Genomic DNA, 15,832 nt, shown 5'->3' on the forward strand with positions numbered 1-15,832 from the left:
TGGCCTCAGATACTTAACACTTACTAGCCATGTGACCTTAGGTAAGTCACTTAACCCCAACTGCCCTGCCTTCCCCCTTCCAAAAAGCAAAAAAAAAAGAGAGAGAGAGAACAGCCCTTAAAGAGGTGACTTTTTCTCTGCCCTTTTAGCCATAGGAAGACCTTTTTTTTGGCTACTTCTATGCAGCTCTCAGCCCTTGGAGTAGGGCTTAAGTTAGTAAGCATTTATTGCACTCTTACTGTGTGCTGGGGATACAAAGAAAGTCCTACTGTCCAGGAGCTCCCGAGTCTAACAGGAGGGACAGAGTGCACGTCACCACATGCAAACGATGCAGGCAGGATAAATGGGGCAGGCTCAGAGGGAAGCCTCAGACTCTGAGGAAGGGCTTCTGCCAAAAGGGAGGATTTTAGCTGACACTTGAGGGAAGCAAGAGACCCTTGGGGGTGGAGAAGAGGAGGGAGAGGGGTCCAGGCAATCTGGGGAGACAGCCAGGAAAACGGCCACAGTTGGGAGCTGGAGAGTCTTGTTTGAGGAACATTAAGAGGGCCATTGCCACAGACTCAGAGGGTGTGTGGAGAGGAATAAGGTGTAGGATGATGGCAAAGGTAGCAGGGAGTCAGCTTGGGAAGGCCTTTAAGAGCCAAGCAGGGGATTCTTCCATTTTATCCTGAAGGTGATAGGAGAGAGAGGGCTGACATGGCCGGCCTGATCTTTGGGAAAGTCACTTTGGTGGCTGGATGGCAGATGGACTGGAGGGGAGTGGGGAGAGACCTGAGACAGGCAGACCCAGCAGCAGCTGTTGGGATCCTCCAGTGTGAGGGGCTAAGGGCCTGCCCCAGAGGAGAGAAGGGGACACTGGGAGAGACGTTACAGAGGTGGAAACACCAGGAGCCGGTGCTGCTCGCATGGTGGGGGTGAGAGCGTGAGATGCTGAGGACGCATCCTAGGCCATGAGCCTGGGGCATTCCCACTGACTGTCTGGTCTCCCCACCTCACTTCCCACGTTGTCCGAGGTCTCTGTTCTTTTGGATCATACCCTTGGCCCTCAGGAGAACATAGGGCAGCAGTAGGCACTGAGGTCAGTTGGGCCAAAGAACCCAGGAGGAGGACAATGGTCAGAGCCTTGACGTGAGCCTGAGCCAAGTTTCCCTTGGTTCCCCAGAATTCTTGGAGAGTGTGGCTGCCATTTATCAGGACCTGCTGACAGGCAAAAACCCCAACACTGTCATAGTGCCAACATCATCCAGTGGGCAGCATCGTCAGCGGCCTGCCTTAAGTGAGACCAGCGCCCTGGAGGGAGTGGAAGCCTCCCTTTTCTTTCAGTACCTAGAGAACCTGTGTGACCGCCACAAGTACAGGTGAGTAGAGGGAGCCCCTGTTCGGCCCCATACAGCAGGGTGACGTGCATTTACCCTCCCTGGGTGAGAAGAAGCAAGGGCTTGGAGCAGATGTGTATCAGGAGGAGCAGCCAGCCCCTGGGGAGGTGGGAGAAGGAAATGCCCGCCTTTTCTCTCCCCCTCTCCCTGCCACAAGGGGCCTCTGGGCTCAGGGAGTAAAGGAAACTAGACACTGATTGAAAACCATTCCAGATGACATGTTTGCAAAGATTCACATCCCCTTGGACAACCCCTCTCCTGCCTAGTTTAGTCCCTTAATGAGAATCACTGAAGTAAAGTCATGTGTGTGTGCGTGTGTGTATGTGTGCGTGTGTGTGTGGGCATGTGTACGTGTGCGCACGTGCATGTGTGTGTGTGTGTACAAGATGGCAATCTCAGCTGGCTCCAGGCCCGGAGACCATCCCAGCAGAGCCATGGCCAGCCTGGAGACTTGCTCACTCTGGCCTAAACATTGGCTCCCAGCTGCTTCCCCTCTGAGCACTTGCCATCACCCCACTCCTATTCTAGCTTATGGGATCATTGGTTTCAAGCCATAGAGACCTGGGAGGTCATTGCATCCATTGCCCTCATTTTACAGATGAGAGAGCTGAGGCACAGGGAGGCTGTCGCACAGCTAGGAATAGAAGGGACGGGGCTTCCTCCCACCGCACACAGCGCTCTGCCTGCTGCCTCCCTGGCCAGGGTCTTGTGAGCACAAAAGGCCGTCTTTGTACCCTGGGCCTTGTCTTTTGGCATCTGCTGTGAGACTAGGGCTCAGGTATCTGCCAGGTGCCCCCTGCCCGGCCCTTTACGTCAAGGTTTAGCCTGGCCATTTCCCTTTCAGCTGCCCCCCTCCAGCTCTTGTCAAAGAAGTCCTGAGCAACGTCCAAAGACTGACCTTCTATGGCTTCCTCGTGGCGCTCTCCAAGCATCATGGGATCAACCAAGCCCTGGGTAAGGTGGCCCACTTGAAGTCTGGGTCTTGATCTGTACTAGAGTGAGAGGCAGGGGCCTGGACCTTCAGGAGGGCCGTGACCAGGGCCCCCTCTCCCCTTGTCCTGCCCAAACATGAAGCTGCCCAGCCCTTCCCCATAGAAGCCTTGCCACCCAGCCCCTCAAAGAGAAGGGAGGGGCCTACTGCTGGGCAAAACTGAGCTGTTTGCCCGGCAGCTCCTGAGATTATACATCAAAGACAAGAATCCCATCTGTAAACAGTGCTAAGGTCTGGCAAGGGATGCCTTTCTTCTCAGTAAGAAAAAAATCCACATCTTCTAGGGGAGCTAAGAAAACAGGTCAGGGGGTGAGCCAGTTCCCCTTTTTGTTCCCTGTTCAGTGGCTGGGTCACTTGGCCCTGGCCCTCTGCCGGCCCCACCCCCACTGCCAGTTGGCCCACAGTTGCTAGAAGGATTTGGGGGGGGGGGGCGGTTCTCAGCCTTGCTTCAGACTTTGAGGGCTTCTGTGCTCTTCGGCTCCCCCCCTTCTCCCTTGGAGCCTTTCTCTTGGTCCCCTCTTCTTTCTGGTAGGCTAACCCTAAACCTAGTTCTTCATACTGGATAGGCGGGGCTGCTCTGCCCCCAAGGTGGCATCGTGACTTTGGACCGAGCCTCCCACCCCCCAAACACAGGCAGACCTGGGAGACACTGCGGGTTCGATTCCAGACCACCACAGTAAAGCCAGTGTGGCCACAAAGCAAGGCACATGGCCTTTTTTGTTTCCCAACGCACATAAAAGTTATGTTTAGGCTACACCGAAGTCTGTTAAGTATCTAAAGAAACAATGTACAGAATTTTAAAATACTTTCTTTCTAAAAACTGCGAGCTGTCATCTGAGCCTTCAGCGAGTAGGATGGCTTTGCTGGTGGAGGGTCTTGCCTCGATGCTGATGGCTGCTGCCGGCTCAGGGTGGAGGCTGCTGAAGGCCGGGGTGGCTGGTCTCTTCAAATAAGACAGCCATGAAGTTTGCCTCTTCCATTCCCAAAAGGTTTCTCTGTAGCGTGTGCTGCTGCTGGCATTTTACCCGCTGTGGAACCCTGCCACTGCTTTATCAGCTAAGTTCAGGTGTCTCAGGAAATAGGGAGGCCGAAGAGAGGGAGAGAGATGGGGGATGGCCAGTCAGAGCACACATGTGTGTCAATCAAGTTCACTGTCTTCTATGGGTCTGGTTTGTCACATTCCAAAAGAATTTCAGTAGTAACATCAAAGATCAGCTATCACAGGTCACATAAGGGATACAGTAATGATGACAAAGTCTGAAATATTGGGAGAATTACCAAAGGGTGATGCAAGGACACGATGTGAGCGTGTGCTGCTGGAAAAATGGTGCCTAGAGACTTGTTGCCATAACCTCCAGTTTGTAAAAATCACAATATCTGCACAGCACAATATAGCAAAGGGCTGCAAGACAAGGTTTGCCCACGTGATCCAGAAGCCAATGCCTGCTGCTTCCGAAGTGCAGGCCAAGTAGGTTTGGGAGCCCCGCTCGTTGGCCTCCAGGGGGCATGCAAGCCAGATGGGCACAGGAGGCATGGGCCTCACCCCACCTCGCTTCAGCAACGCACCCGGAAGGCCGGCAGGGTGGATGGAGGCCACAGCTCTCCACACATGCTCACCAGGCCCTCTGAAATAGCAAAGCTTTTCTTCTGAGACTTACTGGTTGCTAGATGCAGATTCCCAACTGCAGCTCCCTATGCCCCCCATGACTAACTCCTCTTCCATCAGGATCACTAAGAATTCCTCCAGTGCCTGGAAGCCCCAACCAACCCCTCCTTTCCACTGATAGTGGCTCCAGAGCCCCTCCTCTGCCCACATGCCCTCAACATCCAAGGTGGGTGAGCACTAGCTCTGCCTGGCCTAGCCTGCCCTCCCAGCCAAGGACGCTCTGACCGCTCTTGCTAAGCTAATGTTTGGCCACCCTGATTTCCTGGAACAGAGCTGGATAATTACTGATCTCTGGTGTGGACCTGGACCACATCCTGTGGCTCTCCTCCCTCTTCAGCTCAGCTGCAGCCCGAGGAGCTCCCCAAAGGCTTCTCTTCTCTTCGGAAATTGACCAGGAGGCACTGATGTGCCCACCATCCCAGAGCTAGCTAATGCCTCCTGGCCTTCTCATCCCTATGGGTGGTCCCTCTGGCCCTGCTTCCCATCCAGCCTCCAGCCCCACAGGATGTCACCGAGGGCAGGCCCAGGCCACAGCTGCCCAAATGTCCTTTCCTTGGTCTTCCCTCTGGGCCTTTACACAGTTCAGATGGAGCCTGTAAGGGAAAGCCCCCACTGTGGCTCTAGCAGATTCACTCATTCTTCAGAGCTCCCCTGTATTCCAGGGGCCATAAGTCAGAGGCCTGCCTCCTTCCCCAGGTCCCGAGGACTGCCCATTATTACTGGAGAACCTCTTCTTCCCAGGTTAGGGAGACAAAACTAAGGCATCACCCCTCTCAGGAGCCCACCCGGTGCCCCTGGATCCTGATGTGATTGCTGCACCTGGGCAAGGCTCTCCACAACCTACCCCGACCCTGTAGTGAGATCTCCAGGCATAACTGCTCGTCCTGAGCAGCCCCCAGGCCTGCCCCCCGCAAGCTTTGGGGGCCTCTCGCTCTTAGCATCCCTCCTCACTGCTGTCTTCTAGGGGCTCTGCCCGACAAAGGGGACCTGATGCACGACCCAGCCATGGATGAGGAGCTGGAGAGACTGTAAGTGTCAATCCTGGGGGGAGGGGTTTCTTGGTCACTCTCCTTATCGTAGCAGCCTATGCACCCCTCCCTCACCTCGGTGGCAGTGGGCAGTCATCAAGGCCTCCTGGGGACACCAGGCCCAGGGACCATCCCTTCGGGCCCTCCTGGGGCGATGGGGCCCAGGACCATCCCTTCGGGCCCTCCTGGGGAGGGGACAAAAAGTGTCGGCTCCAGGCCCTTTCCTTTGCTGCCCTTAGGCCTTCTTCCCTCCTCCAGGATGGCCCAGGTACCAGGGCTCCTCACCACTCCCACCTCTGGCACAGAGAGTGGCTGTCCACGGACCTCTCCCCGTTTGGGGTCCCCCTGGAGACCCCTCCACCATCCCCGAAAAGTGGATGCAGAGAGTGACGGCTCCACCGAAGAGACAGAGGAGTCCGAGACCTGAGCAGCCCTGGAGGGCCCAGCACCCCATCCCACCTGGGGCAGCACCCCCTGCACAAACGTCCCCACATCCTCGCACTGCTAGAGGCCCTGGCTCCCTCCCTCCTCCCTTTCTCTCCAGATTCAGCAGCTGGGCACTTAGGGCAAGCCCTCCCCCCCACTCAACACCTGTCACATACCGCCCTCTGCTGGTGAGCATGGTGAAGGACAGCAGCGCACACCGCTGAGCCACCTCCAGGCCCCGGCTTGGCAGCAGATGGCCCTGAACCTGTGCCCTGGGCCCCCCTCACTCCCTGAGCTCACAGCCGACCTTTTGGGGCCTATAGTGCCGGCATCCTCCTCCTGCCTGAGGGGCTGACCCCAGGGCCTGGAGGGGCTGGGCCAGAGTAGGCAATGAACACCAGGCGTCAGCCTGAGTAACATTTTCCATTCCAGAAAAAAATGCCGGGTGGTGGGATAAGGGGCGGCAAAGAACTCAATTTCATTCTTTAAAAACTGTCTCAAGTCTTGCTATGTCTTAATATATGAAGTGAAATATGTGAAACACCAATAAAGTCCCTTGTGTCCAGTAGATGACGAGTCTGAGGCCGTTGGGCTGGAGGGAGGGGAGGAGGGCTGGGAGAAGGCTTCCAGGAGCTGCCGGGAGGGTGGCAGACGGGGCCTGAAGAGCCCAGACCCGACACTGAAAGGCCAAGATGGGCTTTCAGTCCAATCATCTCCATGGGGTTTGGGGGGTGACCACAATAGCCCTCCTAGAAACTGAGACCCAGAAACATTGTGGCTTGTCTCGTGTCACACAGCTGTTTACAGCAGTCAACAAGTCCTGCCCAGGCCCTTGGGGCCACTCCTACAAGAGGTGGGAGACCTCAGAGAACTTCTCTTCCCTGCTGCTGCACAAAGTGAAGCACTTTGCCAGTCATAGAAATGACCTGGGAAGATCAGGCAGTGACCAATTTCCTTAAGTGGAACAGGGGATTTGGGGTGTGGAACAGAGCCCCCCCACCCCAGCAGCCTACGTGGCCTGAGGCCTGCCCACCGCGCTGGGCAATGGCAGCTGCTCCCAGCTTGCCTCCTGGAAGCTGGGGCGCACACCTCTCAGGGCACAGTTCCTTCTGCAAAACCAGGTTCACAAGCCCCCAAGTGGCCAGATGCAGAGAACGGGCAACTTTACAGGCTGCCTTTTCACCCATATCTACCTTTGCCCCAACTCTTCTAGCTGTCTGCAAAGACCTTATAGGCCTATAGATTTAGAAACACTTTTGGCCAAGCACTCTCCACTCCAGCAGCATTCATTCGTTCCTCCAAAATGTCTGCAAGGGAACACTGCTGAGACCGTGCACACATCATCAGCCAGCTCCATATGGCCCCTTACATCTCTCGTGAAAACTTCTGGCAATCTGTGGTTCTGGGCTATCTCTTACAGCATCCAGGAAACACGAGACCCTCCTCCCTCTCACCCATCCCGCCCCACATCCACATAACTCTGCTGAGACGTCTTAAAGTCAGCTAATGCCAGCTCTTTCCTCTACATGCAACAGGGTGGTGAGGTCGAGGCTGCACAGAACCTCCCAGAAGCACAGGTCCCACCAGGCAGTGGCTTTCGGCTTCCGGAGGAGCGACAAGCTGGAGGCCCTGGAGAGTCTGCCCTCCGCTTCCACACAGATGCCCTACTCATGTCGGTGGGAGTCCAGAGAGTGAGGCACTGGTGGCATCCCGGGGTGGGAAGTGGGAAGGAAAGGGAAGCAAGGACTCAGCAACACTGTTTCAGCTCAGACCAAAGAGGGGTCCTGGGCCCAGCTTGGGCTTTATTGACACCACTTTTTTCCAAATAATACAAACAGTCCATAAAGCAAGTCATGTCCCTTTGGGGGAAGGTGAGAAGGAAAAAGGAGAGTGTCCCATGGTGCCGAGCAGCTCCATGGCCCTCTGTGGCCAGTCGCAGTGATCACAGAGCAGTGGCAGAGTCCATACCGTTAAGTGCCAGCGGGGCAAAGAACCGCAGCCCCCCAGGCCACTAGGGAAGAGCAGAGCTCGCTGAAGGGCCCGCTCCCCTTCCCCAACTCTCTCACTGCTCCCAGCAGCATCTAGGCAGTGGGGGGAGGGCTCAGGGGACCCAGGCTGCACCTGTGCCAGATTCTGGGACCACAGCTCAGACCCATCAAAAGGAACATGCGGTCCAAAGCCCTGAGGTGAACGCACCCCAGTCAAGGAGAGGACAGGAAGGGACATGGCCTCCTTCCACTGTGAAGGCAGAAGTGATTAGTGCAAATAGGGGTGGGGGTGCAGAAGAGAAATCACGAGGGCTTCCATTCTGGCTCCAAACTGAGGGACCCAGTGTCTAGCCCTTGTAGCTCAAAGCAAGGTCTCTCCCCTCCCAGCGCCCCAGGTGCAGCCCATCTTCTAGAGGCCGGCGCTAGCCTGGGTCTGTCCAAGCCAGCCTCCCTTCCTCACTTATGGAGCCCAGAATGAAAAGGGATCCGGCTGAATATTCCCTCTGGTCTCAAGGACAGCAAGTCCAAGTAAAGGGACACATCCCAGTCTTACTAAAAAGGCCTCGAGAGCCTCGGACCTTCTCTTTCTTAGGATGGGGGAGGCAGGGAGGAGAATGGAGATCAGCCTGGCTCTGAGAGACACTAAGAGAATTCTCTCCCTCTCCAACACAGCAAGTCATAGGGGAGCAGCAGCTGTGATGAAGAGAGGGAGGGCAGGAAGGAAGGGGACACTGACCTAGCACCCAGGAGGTGAGGGTTTGAAAGGAAAGGGCTAGGGGGTGAGGGGGCAGGAAGAGAGAAGGGGGCTGGTGTTTGACCATTCCCTTCACCCAGCATTCCCAAGGCCACCCCACTGGCGCTGGCGTGCACACATGAACACGCACGCGCACCTGCCCCCACACCCATACACATACACACACACTCACACACACATCCCCTACAACTACCATGGGGCTAGCATCCCTGCCCAAGGGAACACAGGTTTCTCTTGCTGCTGCCGCTGCCGCCGCCACCATGAGCCGCCAGGGGCCCTGGGTCAGTAGGAACCATAACGATCCTGCAGAGAGAGAAACATCAGCTCAGTGGGGAAGCCCCGGCACCAGGGTGTAGGCGGGGGCACAGCCAAGGAAAACGGACAGACAGCAGCCCACTAGGGCCACTTCATCTTGCTTTCCACCTCGTCCCAGGTGGCTAACCTGGGCCAGACACCTCTGTCTCACCCCAAGGAGGCAGGTCTCCCACTTCATTCAAGCTTACATGGGGGAGGGCTGTTAGAGTGATGCAGGGAAAAAGCAAGGGTGCACAGGGCAGGGAAGCAGGGGCAGCCAAGGCATGAGGAACGTGAAGTCTGCCCTTGTTCCTTCTCCCCATAAGAGAACTGGGCTCCTGGGAGACAGCCAGGGGAGGCAGAAGAGAATCGAGTCCTCAGCAGGGGGCCTGCCACAGGCCTGGCCCCAGAGCTCACCTGCAGAGAGTTCATCACCCCATTGGCCAGTACAGCCATTTTCCCGGCCACAGACTTCACTCCCTGTTTGAACTGGGCAATGTCCGCTGCAGGGAGCACGTTCCCCAGAGACACCCCTGCTGCGGGAAGAAAGCCAGGAGGTGACCCAGGGGCTTGCAAAGCAATCCCCCAGCTCTGGCCACATGCTGGAAAAGCCACGCTGCCCCTCACCTGTTCCGGGGGCTCCATCTGCCTCCCCAAAAAGGTCTGCAGAACTGATGGCACTGCTACCTGAAAGCTGCTGTAGCCGAGCCCGGGCTTCGTACTGTGGGAAGGAAGAGGCCCAATGATCACAATGGGAGGAGCCAGAGGCCACCGGGCCAGGACATGGCCCATAGCACCAGCTCACGCACCTCGGCATCAATCTCCCTCCCAAAGAACATGTCTGATGAGATGGCTTTGGCTCCTGCAAACTTCTGACGGGCTTCATTGGATTCCACAGCCGAGGGCCGGCTCTCGACCTCTCTCCGGTTTGTGGGTCTGGGGGAGAGACAGAAAGAACACTCTGGGGCTTCTTGTGACCTTTCTCTATAGAAAACACAGGAATGTGGGCTCCACTAGGGAGTACGATTCCCCCCTAGGAGAGGAGCTGAGATGATCTGTCAGGCCAGGAAGAGAGGCCTGGAAGTTAAGTGCTCATCAGTGGATGACTGAGAAAGAGGCTCCCCCCCCTCGCCCCTCTAGATGGTCTGCATTTTCCTGCCAAGTCCCCAAAGCCCTCGAGGTCACTCTACCTTTCTGCAATCGGCCGGATACTAGAGACTGTCACCTCTGGCTCCTTCTCCTCCATCCTGTCCATGCTCCAGGAGGCATCTGTATCCCAGCGTGAAGCAAAGCCATCTCCCAGAGAAAAGGGGTTATCCTTATACCTGGAGAGAAAAAGCAGAGGTCCTCAGAGGAGGCCGTGGCAGAGCCTGAAGAAGCCACCCCACTCCCCTCCACAGCTGCTCTTACTTAGGGGGTCCAGAAGCAAAGCTCCCAGTGTCATCGAAGAGGTCCAACTGGGCCCGGGAGGACTTGGCATTCACAGGCGTTTCCTGCTCAATCACCTGCATCTCTGACAGTACCGAGTGAGAGACAGAGCTGTGGAGGAAACCAGAACGAAGGAGCCCGGGATCAGCCCATGAGGCACATGGCCACCACTCGCAACAAGGCCCTCCTCTTACCTTCAGCATCCCAGCCCTTGGCTCCCTGCGTGTTCACAGTGCGGGGCCACCCACCACACAAAGCCACCAGGACAAATGTTCCCCACCCAGCTGACATGTCCCCTAATGCCTCAACCCAGAGATGGGGATTGCAGGGCTGACCAGCGTCCAAACCTGAGCCCGCAAACAACAACAGCAAATTGCTAATAAGCCCACACTAGCACACACTGATCCTGGAAGGAAGGAAACCAAGCTCTGGCGCCCCTCTTTCCCGCAGGGAGGCCTACCTTCGGGACACCAGGCCCATGCCCAGGCGCTCCGCCTGCTCTCGCTTCTGCCCCTCCAGGCTCTGCAGCTTCTTCTCTTCTTTCTTGCGGTCAATCTGCAGCTCCTGGTAAGCCAGGCGCATGGAAGCGACCCTGGAAGGAAGGCCAGGTCAGTGACCACCCTCTGGCCTCGCCCCAGGCTCTCAAAGGGAAGGGACCCAAGCAGAGCCACCCCACGCCACGCCCCCCAGGGCACTCACACAGACTCCTCGGCCTGCTTCTTGGCCTCGGCTGCCTGCTGCTCCCGAAGCTTCTCGGCCACCTGGGCTTGTCGCTCAATCTCACTGAAGCTCTGACTGCTTACCTTCTGGGCACCCAGCCCCTTCTTGGCACCCAACTACAAGAAAGTGGAAGGTGACCCGAGGCCTGTTGGGCAGGAAGCCGCCCGCTTCCCTGCCAGCCACAACACCCGGGCCAAACCCACAGGGGGAGCTGACCGTCACCTCTGTAGACTGGGGAACCTACCCCTTTCTTAGCTGTTGCTGGCTTCTTCTTGCCAATAATTGAGGATTTCAATTCTGCCATGAGAAATTGGAAAGGCACGATCAGACACAAAGGCAAAGCTGGCTCAGACCAGAGCATGCAATTTCACAGCAACCAGTGGCAGCCTGGGGGAAGAAAGGCCAAAGCTGCCCCCCAGACACTTTACGACAGCACTGAGTCCAGCCCATGCGGAGAGATGGATGAAGGTTACCAAGCCCCAGCATCTCTGCCTTGTTCTACTGCTCCCCAGGACAGTCACAGTCCCTGAACCAAGGTTAGGAGCAGCGAGGCTGGGCCAGTCACCAACACCATCCTCAGCTCCCCGAGGCAGGAAGCTGCAATGCAGTGGGAGGGACAGCGTCCCAGGGAGCCATTACCTCTGGCAGGAACAGACCCTTGGGCTGACAGAAACATGGATTCTAGGAGAGATAGAGTTGAGGCTAACACAGGGTCCACCCAATGCTCCTAACTGGAGAGAAAGGCCTGCACTAGAAAGCCCCCAAACAGACCTTGACAGGCTAGAAGGCCTAGCTTTGGATAGAAAATGGCTGGGTGGAAATCCCACTCCTGCAGCCATCAGCTTGGTTTAAAAAGTCCTGGCCTTCCTCCCCAAGTGTCAGCAGAATATGCTGGGACTTGTGGAAGCCCCCACACCAAAGGAAATGGGGGCCTCACAGATCAGGTCATCCTAAGGAGATGCTAGAACTTAAAAGAGAGGGTGGGATAGAAAAGGCACACTGCAGATAAAACATCATCTAACACCAAACATAAGGTAATCCCTTCCACCCTCCAAAAATGGGAACTGAATGGCTCCCAAGGAAAGGAAGCAACAGCCCAGGAGGGCTGGGGATCCCCAGAGATTCCAAGGGAAACCTCAAGTATCTGGGTCTCCTGGCCTCAACGTTTAATCCAGTGAAGGGAAGAAATGGTTAAGAGGCAGTGTGGTCAGGAGACTGAATTAGGACGCTGAAGTCAGAAAACCTGGGTGCCAGGACTCAACAGGCTTCTCCACTGCCCATTCCCCACACTCCCCACATGGCACAGCTCAGAGGATCTGGTGTGTATCTGTCCTCAGAAGCTAGGAGGGGCTGATGGTCTCAGCAAAGGCTGCCACCCAACCTGAGTCATGCTCAAGCCAGCCCTCAGAAGGGCCCAGATGCTGTTTTCCACAGAAGAGAACCTGAGTCTTAGCCTCTTGGGTGCCCATGCCCATGACGGCTCACTCACCCAGGGAGGTTTTGGGAGAAGTGCTGAGCAGGTCGGCTGTGGGGCCCTGCTTAGGTTCTGTGAACACAAAGGCATCAATTAGGCACCCAACCCACTCATGCAGGCTCTTCTCTCCCCACGCATAAGATGGGCTGCTACTTATCCCAAACTTCTGGTATCACTACCAAAGGAAACAGAAAAAGGGTCCTCCTCATGACTTTTTTTTTTTTTTGGCTTTTTAGAGGGGGGAAGGTAGGGCAATTGGGGTTAAGTGACTTGCCCAAGGTCACACGGCTAGTTTTGTGTTAAGTGTCTGAGGCCAAATTTGAATTCAGGTCCTCCCAACTCCAGGGCCAGTGCTCTATTCACTGCGCCACCTAGATACCCCCCTCATGCCTTTTAAAGTCATATTACTAGTGAGTTCTGGTCTGGAGCTGCCAACCCCAGGGGGCAGTACCGCCCCCCTGGGACCTTCCTTAGCTCAGTATCCCCTTCCACCTCAATCTTTGCTGACCCCTAGCCTGCTTCCAAAGGGGGGCGTCCAGAGACAGTATTTGGGGGTGTGGGGTATATTAGACACATATGATCACTGCACTCACGTGCGGGGACATTGCTCTCCACGGGCTGGAGTGGTGGTTGTTCAGGGACTTGAGGCTCAGAAGCTGGCACATCCCAAGCTGAAGGCTGAAAAGGAAGGCCTAGTCACACAAGTTTTGCAAGGCCTGGCAATGATTTTTGAGGCCCTCTGAGTTTCAAAACCCTGATCTAAGGGTCTTGAGGAAAACTGGACCAAGGATTATAACTTGTGTAAGGAGGCAGAAAAAACCTTTTTTTGCAGACGGCCTCATAGCTCCTAACAGCAGAAAAACCGCTTCCCTGAAAGGATCAGAGTCAGAGCTGGGAAAGACTTTGGAGACAGATGAAGAAACTGAAGCCTAGAAATAGTAAAACTGACTCACCCAATGGGACAGAGCTAAGATTTGAACTCACATTATGACCCCAAAAGACAATGCTTTTCTGTCCCATTTGTGGTGACAGAGAACTTCAACAAGAATCAGAGCAGGACAAAGTGGAAAGACCACTGAAGTGGGTCTGAAGACCCAGTTTCAAGTCCCATTTCCATCTCCTGCTGGCTGGGTGCCCTTAGGTCAGTGGCTAGATGCCTCTAGCTCTAGGACTAGATAATTTCTAGATCTTCTAACTGGCTTCTTCCTTGTAAGAGACCACTCCAGAAGAAATGCCGCTCTGACAGTTCTAAGGGTGTCTGACAGCACCTCCCTCCAGGGGCTAAGGCCACCACTGGGACAGAAAATAATCCTGAAGGCTTTACACTGAGCCTCTACCTTGGGCAGGGATAAGGCACCCAAGAGAACAGAGCAAGCAAACTGCTCAAGTCACAATCTGCTGAGACACAAGGATCTCCTCAACCTTAGCACTGCATTAAAGGGAAATGGAGCTGTTACAACAGCTACGTGAAGGCTCCAGGTCTGAGGAAAGTAAAGACCTTAGTAGGGATCATCGGGGCAAATGTTCTTCTCGCCACACTAGTACTCACCTGGGTATGTTCTGTGAAGAAGTCAGAGTCTTTCTTTTCCGGGGAATGGCCAGGAACATTGTTCATACTCTCTATCCAAAGCTAGACAGAAGAAAACCAACAGCCTTTGGAGCCCAGGGCTTTGTGCTCCATCCTCTCCCCTACCTCCCGGCTCTCCCCAGCACTTACATCAGTGCCGTACTTGGCAAGGGCGGCACTCCCCAGCTGCCGAATCTTCTCCCGATACGTCTGGGCTGCACGGCTGCTATATTTGCTGTTGGCATCGTTAGTGGTGCAGCCGTGCTGGCGGAAGAAAGCCGTCTGGTGACAGGAGAGGAGGGTAGGCAATCACCCCAGAGGTCAGAGCCCTCCTTACCAGTCCAAGCAGGTGTGCCCTCCCAGGCCCCAGCTACCAGGGAGACAAAGGCAGGCAGGTTGGCAGCCTCCTGCCCACTGAGAGCAGCCACAGCGCTCATCTCCCACCTTCTGAGATGCCCAGTAAAGGCTCGCCTTGAGGCTGCCCCATTTCAGAGCCTCCTGTCAAGGCACAGGGCACGACTCTGGGGCTGGCTGGACCCAGGCAGGAGGCGAACCCTAATCTCATGGACTGAAGCCATGGCCCTGCTAATGCGGCCGGGAAGGCCTGGGTCTGCAGAGAGGGCGCTCAGAGGGCAGCCCGGGGCGGGGGGGTGCCTTACCGCGTTGGCATTGCCCCCGACCTGCATACACCTCAGCTGGAACCAGCTCCAGTTGGAGTCCAACTCCGTGGACCTGCATGGAAGACCCCAGGCCGGGGAGGGGGAGGGGGGGGGGAAGTCCTCCGTGCTGGGGGTCCCCCCCCCCCCCCCCGAGGCCGAGCTTTGCTGGGAAGGTGGGCCTCTCCTCACCTGAGCCGGAGGCCCCAAGGGGCCTGGGGACCCCTCCCCCCACCCGGGCCTCAGTGGCCTCAGCTGCCGCGGCGGGGGACAGCTGGCCCCCAACGGTTCTGGGCCTCGGGGGCGGGCCCACCTGATGAAGCTCAGGTGGACGCCCAGCGAGCGGTGCACCCCGGAGCAGTCGATGCACAGGAAGACGCCGTAAGTGATGCTGGCCCAGCTCGGGTTCTTGGCGCCGCAGTCGAAGCACGCCTGGGAGGAAGAAGAAGGGGCGGGCCGGGGGCCCGGGGACGGTTGGCGGAGGGAACGGGCCCGGGACAAGGGGAGCAGAGGCCGGAGGCTGGGGGCGCCCGCAGGGCCTGAGCCGTGGGGGGAGGGCCCCGGGCACCACGCCGGCGCCCCCTCCCCTCTTGGCCCCTCCCCGCGCGCCCCGATGACCCCGGGCCCGCACCTTGTTGGTCGGTACCGCGCGGAGTCTCTTGAAAAGAGTCTGAATCTCGGTCTTGCTCGGCTCCGCCGCCATTTTCTCTCCTTCCCAGATACAACCGCGACAAACGGGTCCTACCGAGGGCCAATCCGCGGGAAGGGAGGCGGGGCAATGGGAGGGGTCACGCCCAGCCCAATGGGCAGCCGGCTGGGAGGGAATGGGGTGGGATGACGTAGTTTTCCCTGAGCCAATCAAAAACCCTAGAGAAACCACAACCCGCGACGAGCCGGCTCCGAGGCCACCCTGCAGCCTATGGCCGAGTGGACTAGTCTCCGGTCCCGGACCAATACGAGGTTTGTATTGGGGCGTGGGGGTGGGGAGGGAGTAACGGGTCCTGGTTGGTCCCAAAACGCGACCGCGGAGAGAAGCGGATGTAAGAAGGGAAGCCCAAGGGCACTCCCTGGAGGCGGGAGCTCTGGGGCTAGTGGGCGGAGCCATGCAGGTTGTCAGAGATGATCAACAATGCGTCCCACGCGCGGGGGGCCGCCGGAGCTGGGGACTGAACCCCTGGAGCCGGGAGGGCACGCCCGTCCCCCGGCTCATCTGGAATCCCAGACGCGGGGACCGGAAGGAACCTCGGAGCTGTTTCCTGACTCGGGCGGGGGGCGGATTGATGCACCGCACGCTCTCAGGCTTCATCTGCTTTATCGGAGTTTTCTCCGAGGTCCGGGTGATCGGTGGCGTCCGCCCGTTTCCAGGCGGTTCCAGCCTGCCAGTGCATCACACCCAGCCCCGCACCTGGGCAGCGCCTCTCGGCACGGCTTCAGTCCGCCTTTGCCCCCTTTGCTCCCCTTGGG

General features: G+C 57.0%; 2 protein-coding genes across 10 annotated transcripts in view; one reads left to right on the top strand and one right to left on the bottom strand.

The window, feature by feature from the left end:
• CSTPP1 (centriolar satellite-associated tubulin polyglutamylase complex regulator 1) overlaps positions 1-7,473 on the top strand; it is a 175,846-nt gene extending 168,373 nt beyond the window's left edge. For 2 of the 4 annotated variants that reach the window (XM_069091558.1, XM_069091561.1), the window contains 4 exons: positions 1,163-1,358; positions 2,221-2,330; positions 4,998-5,061; positions 5,320-6,055. In XM_069091558.1, coding sequence (XP_068947659.1) covers positions 1,163-1,358; positions 2,221-2,330; positions 4,998-5,061; positions 5,320-5,488 — 539 coding nt within the window. In that variant the 3' untranslated portion in view covers positions 5,489-6,055. Of the gene's footprint in view, positions 1-1,162; positions 1,359-2,220; positions 2,331-4,997; positions 5,062-5,300; positions 6,056-7,022 lie in introns of those variants that run through there. The other 2 variants (XM_069091559.1, XM_069091560.1) reach the window with 2 other exon arrangements.
• ARFGAP2 (ARF GTPase activating protein 2) lies at positions 7,247-15,145 on the bottom strand. 6 transcript variants are annotated; one of them, XM_069091554.1, is made up of 17 exons: positions 15,000-15,145; positions 14,682-14,800; positions 14,372-14,444; positions 13,863-13,994; positions 13,695-13,775; positions 12,739-12,823; positions 12,161-12,217; positions 11,311-11,352; positions 10,916-10,968; positions 10,651-10,787; positions 10,412-10,543; positions 9,934-10,062; positions 9,714-9,848; positions 9,333-9,459; positions 9,151-9,244; positions 8,941-9,059; positions 7,247-8,532 (listed from the first exon to the last, which is right to left on the bottom strand). In XM_069091554.1, exons 1-17 carry the CDS (start codon positions 15,069-15,071, stop codon positions 8,512-8,514), a joined length of 1,608 nt encoding a protein of 535 aa, XP_068947655.1. In that variant the 5' UTR covers positions 15,072-15,145; the 3' UTR covers positions 7,247-8,511. The 6 variants fall into 6 exon arrangements, with proteins under 6 accessions (XP_068947655.1, XP_068947654.1, XP_068947653.1 ...); XM_069091553.1 differs by having other exon boundaries at positions 8,941-9,056; positions 12,161-12,216; positions 12,723-12,823; XM_069091552.1 differs by having other exon boundaries at positions 12,161-12,216; positions 12,723-12,823.
• Positions 15,146-15,832: the final 687 nt, after the last annotated feature.

The sequence above is a fragment of the Petaurus breviceps genome, unplaced genomic scaffold, assembly GCF_028583685.1.
Source record: "Petaurus breviceps papuanus isolate PSGF00001 unplaced genomic scaffold, PetGlider_PUasm1.0 188, whole genome shotgun sequence".
Taxonomy (NCBI): domain Eukaryota; kingdom Metazoa; phylum Chordata; class Mammalia; order Diprotodontia; family Petauridae; genus Petaurus; species Petaurus breviceps.